The 6,362-nt window shown below is 41.9% G+C and overlaps 1 protein-coding gene across 1 annotated transcript; it reads left to right on the forward strand.

Annotated features, from left to right (window-relative positions):
• Positions 1–315: 315 nt before the first annotated feature.
• On the forward strand, positions 316–3,701 carry NPVF (neuropeptide VF precursor). The gene is made up of 4 exons (XM_069088304.1): positions 316–453; positions 2,420–2,818; positions 3,505–3,560; positions 3,596–3,701. The coding sequence occupies exons 1-4, from the start codon at positions 316–318 to the stop codon at positions 3,699–3,701; spliced, it is 699 nt and encodes a 232-aa protein (XP_068944405.1).
• The last annotated feature ends 2,661 nt before the right edge of the window (positions 3,702–6,362 follow it).

Here is a 6,362-nt window from a genome sequence, read left to right on the forward strand (position 1 = left end):
TTCTTTTAAAATTCTAATTACCTGGACCCTCAATGTTAGCTAATTAGAAATGTTTTCATAATAAGGGGAATTGTTTTCAAAGTTAATTAATTTGAGAGTGGAACCTGCTGCCGCCTTCGCAGAACAAATTACCGACATTCTTCAAATGCATATTCCAGTAGCTGGTCATAATTAATATTAGAAATTCGGCCATGTGGAATGGAGACCCCAGTTCAAGTTATCTTTCTTTGTTGTTTGTCAGTATAAAAAGGCCTCCACCGTCCCTTGTGTCAGCCTGAGCAGCACATCGAAACTTCATTTGAGTTTTTATGGACAATGGAAATCATCTCATTAAAGCCATTTGTCATATTGACTCTGGCCACTTCAATCCTGTTAGCTTCGAAGTCTGTCTGTGCCGATGAATCCATGATGTCCAATCTTCACGACTGGGAACATTATGATGAATATTTAAAGGTAACTCTTTAAATTTACACGGACGTGTCTGGCATTAACTAGAATGTTGAAACCAAGGAGTTCTGGTAATTGACTAATAACAGGAACAACTTTACTAAAAAGTTGTTCCCGGAAAGGTACGACTTAATAATATACTTTGCTTTCCCCGTCAGGTCCGCGGTGACATCCGTGGGTTGGCGGCTCCCGCTGGCACAGTGGTAGCCAGCCTGGCATCCGTAATCGCAGATTAAATAGATAGCATGTAATGGGATACTTAGCAAGCAGAAGGCACATTACTGAGCTGCAATTAACGTAGGAAAACATGTTTGTAATAAACTGCCAGAGCCTCCAAAAAGGCTGGATGCATTTTAAAGAGGAGTGATTTAAGTATTCTTAACGATGAATGCAAATGTAATGAGGCGGTTATGGTTTTCTGCTTAGTAGGAACCAGTTGGTAAATATGCACAGAAATTTAATAACTCAACAAACGTCGGTGGATGGGCAAAATTTTTAGGGTAAGACAAAAATGTAATTAAACATTTGCTATTTGGATTAATTAAATATAACTGAGCTTGTAATGGACTCGGGGACAGGGAATGATTTCAGGAGCGCTTCCCCTCCTAAATTTGCCCTAAGGCTAAACCATCATCTCCCACACATTTGTGCCATTCACTCACCATTTTGATGTCTCACAATTGGTGGCGGTAAAGAGATGGAGGATAGAGGAGATGAAATATAAGGAAAGAAGAAAAAAAAGAGGAAATACAAAGTTGGCTCTTTCTCCAAATTCTATAATTCCACATATGATGGATACCATGGACAATAATAACAAAAGTGGGATAACCCCATTCCTATCAGCATCACTTAGTGCCTATGTGAGCTTGGACAAACTCACTTCACCTCCTGGGGTCTCCATTTCCTCATGTGTAAGATAAGGAGCTTGGATTCAATGACTTCTAATCTCTTCTCACTTTAACTTCTGCATTACTAGAATCAGAACACTAGAGCTGAAGGGACCTCAGAAGCTATCAAATCTGACCTCCAACATTTTACAGATGAGTAAACTGAGGCATGGAGAAGGGCAATTGTTTGCCTAAGACCACACAGGTAATAAGTGACAGAACCAGGATATGAACTCAAGATTTCTGATTCCAAATTCAGGGCTCTTTCCACCATACCACACAGTAGGCCAGCAGTTCATCTCCCACCCCTCACTCCTAATAGCCCCTAGCTGCCTTCAAAGCCCATCTTGGGGGACACCTTCTACATGAGACTCGTACCAGTTTTTCTTGCAGTTGTCAGATGATGATGATGACAATAAGTAGCATTTATATAATACCTACTATGTGTCAGACACTATACTAAGTGTTTTATAATTATTGTCTCATTTGATCACCACAGCAACCCTGGAAGATTGGTACTATTATTATCCCCATTTTAGAGTTGAGGAAACTGAGGCAAACCTCTAGAGGTCAGGTGATTTGCCCAAAGTCACACTGCTAATGTCTGAGGTTGGATTTGAACTCCGGTCTTACTGACTCCAATCCCAGAGCTCTGTCCACTGAGTCGTCTGGCACCTCTTCCTCTCAAAAATGCTCTGTAGGAAAAAGAGTCAATTCAGAGGAGTGGGGTAAGAGAAGGGGGAGGGAGGGAGGAAGTGACGTATCTAGAAATGACAGGGATGTCAAAACAAAAGGCACCAATAAATCTTATTTAAAATTACTTTGTATATATTTTCTATTTATTTCTCTTTGGATCTATTATGTATTCCTAAAGAGAAAACTTCCTCAAGGGGAGGGACTTTGTGATTCCAGTCTTTGTAAACTCCAGTCTTGACGGGCACATAATAGGTGCTTAATGTTTGCAGAATTGAATTATTTATATGTCTGAGATTTCTTGAGGTTAAAATTAGAATTCAAATTTATTTGGTGACTCAGATGTTCCATTTAAGAGGAAGAGAAATGATTTATCTCATTTTTAATCACAGCTCATAGGACTCTCCAAAGAGAAGAAGCAAAGGAGCCTCAACCCTGCAGAGCTCTGGCAATGGGGCTCGAACACCAACCACAAAGGGCAAGCCCCGATAACATACAAGATCCCCCAGTCGATGCCCCACCTCCCCTTGAGATTCGGAAGGTCCTCTGAGGAGGAAAGGGGTGCTGAGTCTGTAGCCAATTTGCCCCTTCGGTTTGGAAGGAATTTTGATGGTGGCATCTCAAGGCGCATCCCAAACTTGCCACAAAGATTTGGAAGAGCCGCTATCAAGAGTTTCAAGGGATCCATCCTCCATTTGCCACAAAGGTTCCTGGGGCTGCTATCTGCAGAGCAGCCAAGTTACCCAGTGACCAGCCAACCTTGGGACCTCCAGGCTGCTAATGAAGGGGAGGTAAGTGGAAGGATTCAGTGGAATATATGACAACCTCTCCGCACCTCAGAACGACCATCTTTAAAATGAGGGTGTTAAAGCCCTGAGGTCCCTCCTCATAATAATAACAACAATCACTAAACCTATGCTGGGGTCAACAATTATTATCATCATTATCCTTGTTTCACAGAGGAGAAAACAGAAAGATGAAATTACTTGGCTATAATCAATAATAGTAGTGATAGCATATGTATATAGCCTTTTAGTTTTACAAAGTGCTTTACAGATTATCTCATTGGATCCTCACAACAGCTCTGAGAGGTAGGCACTGTTATTATCCCAATTTTACAGCTGAGAAAACTGACCAAGACAAAAGTTCAGTGACTTGCCCAGGATCACACAGCTAGTAAGTGCTGAAGGCTAGATTTGAACTCAGGTCCTTCTGATTCCTGGCTCCTCTATTTACTGCACCATCCACCATCCTCAGAAGCAAGTGTTTTAAATACATGAAATAAAATGCAGACAATTGCAAAGGAAACCAATTATACTGAAATACAGTTATCAAGATACTTCTTTAAAACCAAAAATAACAAGTTCACAGACTCCAAGGTAAGAATCCTTGGAGTATATGGTCTCTAAGGACCCTTCCAACCCTAGATCTCTGCTCTCTGCTCTAACTTCTCCTCTGTATTTCTGAAGAAATTCAGCTAGAAAGAATTACGACAGCCATCTCTGAGCCCGTCTTGGGAAGTCCCTGCTTCTGGTAAATTTCATTATTTCCTGTTGTTTCCATTTCAGGACCCTGGACTTCAACAATTACTTCACTAAGAAAGCTGATGATAATGAAGTGAGTCCAGAGGAGTGGGAGGTCTGGAGAGAAGGCTCTGACCCCAAGGTCATGTGATAGAGTGAGTTTTGGCCATGAGCAGCCAGCCGAGGATAAGATGGAATCAGTGACTGTCATATTGTTTGCTTGGCCACTGATGAAGACATCATTGACACTGACTTCTGCCAGTTCCAGACCACACTTTCCAAGAGCAATTGCAATATCTCCTGAAATACTCTTCATCTAAGTAGAAATGGCATTGCCAGGGCTGCAAGATAGGCCCCTGATATCCTCCCCCCCCCCCAAAAAAAAATGGGATATAGTTTTGCTTCTTCCAGTGAAAACAACCAAAATGTTTGCCACTTTCCAGGAAAAAAAAAATTGGTAAAGATTTGACTAGTGACCTGGTCCATGTGTTGGTGAAAATAAGTGACTCTCTCAGAAGGACCTGACTCAGCAGTTCAAGCCAGCTTTGTCACAGACCTCAGTGCATGTAACGGATAATAAAGCATTCCAAAAGATGGTTTTCTCTGCCTCTCTTAAAAAAAAATCCGACAATTTATAACAATCATTCAAATGGTAATTATTACTTTGAGGCTGGCAAAGCACTTTACACACATGTAGGTTCATCTAAGCAGCTCTTCAACTCTTTGGAGGGGTAGCTATTGCTAGCTCTGTTTTAGGGATAAAGAAACTTCAGTGAAGTTCTGTGTTCATTGTTCAGTATCCCAAAGACCCCTAGATAGGGAGGAGGAGAGGAAAAGGAAAAACAAAAAGAAAAACAAGCCCTAACCCCTCAGGTTTCTAGAGGCAGGTAAACTGGGGCATTTTTCTTTGTCTTCACAAGAACAGATTTCTAGCTGGGAGGGGTCTTAGGGTCAGCTGTCCAACCCCTTCACTTTACTTAAGCCCAGAGGGGGGCAGGGGCTTGACTTAGGACCCACAGCTAACAAGCAGCAGAGCCAGGATTTGGACCCCGGTTCCCTGATCCCAGGAATTACAATTGGAAGGTACTCGACTCCAGTCCTTTAGTGTTATAAATGAGGAAACAGGAACCACAAAGAAATGAAATGATTTGACTAAGAGTCAGGATTCAAAACCCAGCCTTCTAGCTCTCTCTTCCCACACCCATCCTGTACCACTGACAAATTGGCCTCCTGTTGGGATAATTACATCTCTACTAATTTCATTAATTCTGTCCCCATTTTTTATTACCAGTTTTTAATTCTTACCAAAGTGACTGCATGTCATTCTTAATATGGCATCTGATAAATATGCTGTAACATGTGTACATAGAGAGAGGCAGCATGGGACAGCAGATAGCAAGCTGGGCTTGGAGTTGGGATAATTAGGTTTCAAGCCCTTACCTCTGATGCATCCTGGGCAAATCATTTAACCTCTTGGTGACTGGAACAATTTTTAGGGCCATAAAAAGAAGAGGGATCTTCTGCCTGAGCAGATGGTGGTACTTTCCATACCAGGAGTTAACTCACCCTGATAAAATCATAGCTCCATCAATAAAACATCTCCACACTACCATAAAGTCTAGGCTACATAAATGACCTTCAGTTCTGTTTGGGTCTTCCTCACCCCAAAGAAGCCTTGTCCAATTAACATTCCTTTCACATTATATGGGAACCTAGCACAACAAGGGTCATGAATCTAGGGCTGCAATGGACCTTCAAGTTCATCTAGTCCAATTCCCTCATTTTACAGATGAGGAAACTAAGGTCCAGTGAGGTCAAGGAACTTTACCAGAATTATACAGTAATTAAGTGGGATTTGAACCCAGGCCCCCTGACTCCAAATGCAGAATTCTTTCTATTGTATGATGCTGCTCTGCACATAGGAGATTTTTATATTAGATAAGATTGCTTATTCTAGAATTATTCTAAAACAAAATGAATTAAACTAAATTGAAACATAATTCATGTCTTCACAGAATCACAGCATACACCACTAGATTGAAAGGACCTCAATGTCTCTTCATTCAATATTTATTTATTAAGCATCTTCTATGGGCTAGGGGCAGCTAGGTGGCACAGTAAATAGAACACCAAGCTAGAGTCAGGAAGACCTGATTTCAAATCCAGCCTCAGACACTTACTAGCTGTGTGACCCTGAGCAAGTCACTTAACCCTGTTTGCCTCAGTTTTCTCATCTGTAAAATTAGCTGGAGAAGGAAATAGCAAACCACTCCAGTATCTCCACCAAGAAAACACCAAATGGGGACACAGAGTCAGACATGACTGAAAAATGACTGAGCAAGAACACCATGTGATAATAAAGTCTTCTAATTGGTTGCCCAGTCAGAAGAACCAATGACCTAGGATATGCTGACCTGGAATTGAGTTCTGATACAAAAGGGACACCCTTCCAATCTGCCAGTCTCATTTAGTTCCCATTAACCAGACAGATAAGAACTCCTATGGGCTTTGGGGTGGGAGGAAGTCTGCTGACCCATCTCCTACCTGGCCATTGTGTGTTTGTGAGATATGGCACCTCTGTTTCCTTTATGGTCATTCTTTCCTGATCTTAGGTGAATGAACAGTCTAACAGTGGCATGTCCAGAAACTCTCCTGGATTTGAGGGGTTCAGCTGGGAGGCCAGAGGTCCCATCAGAAGCCAGAATGGGTGGTAGAATTCGATGGAGCAGGAGGGACCAAAACCAAGTGGAGAGTGTCGTCTATGGAGGCTTCAGCAATAATTTCCCCACATGCCACGGAAGCGTGGCAGCTC

The sequence above is a fragment of the Petaurus breviceps genome, unplaced genomic scaffold, assembly GCF_028583685.1.
Source record: "Petaurus breviceps papuanus isolate PSGF00001 unplaced genomic scaffold, PetGlider_PUasm1.0 185, whole genome shotgun sequence".
NCBI classification, from domain to species: Eukaryota; Metazoa; Chordata; class Mammalia; order Diprotodontia; family Petauridae; genus Petaurus; species Petaurus breviceps.

Excerpts from the sequence above, each read along its gene's own strand:
- NPVF (XM_069088304.1), top strand. The coding sequence starts at position 316 with ATGGAAATCATCTCATTAAAGCCATTTGTCATATTGACTCTGGCCACT. Across the intron at positions 454-2,419 it reads ATTATGATGAATATTTAAAG|CTCATAGGACTCTCCAAAGA; the intron begins GTAACTCTTTAA and ends TTTTAATCACAG. Across the intron at positions 2,819-3,504 it reads AGGCTGCTAATGAAGGGGAG|CTAGAAAGAATTACGACAGC; the intron begins GTAAGTGGAAGG and ends GAAGAAATTCAG.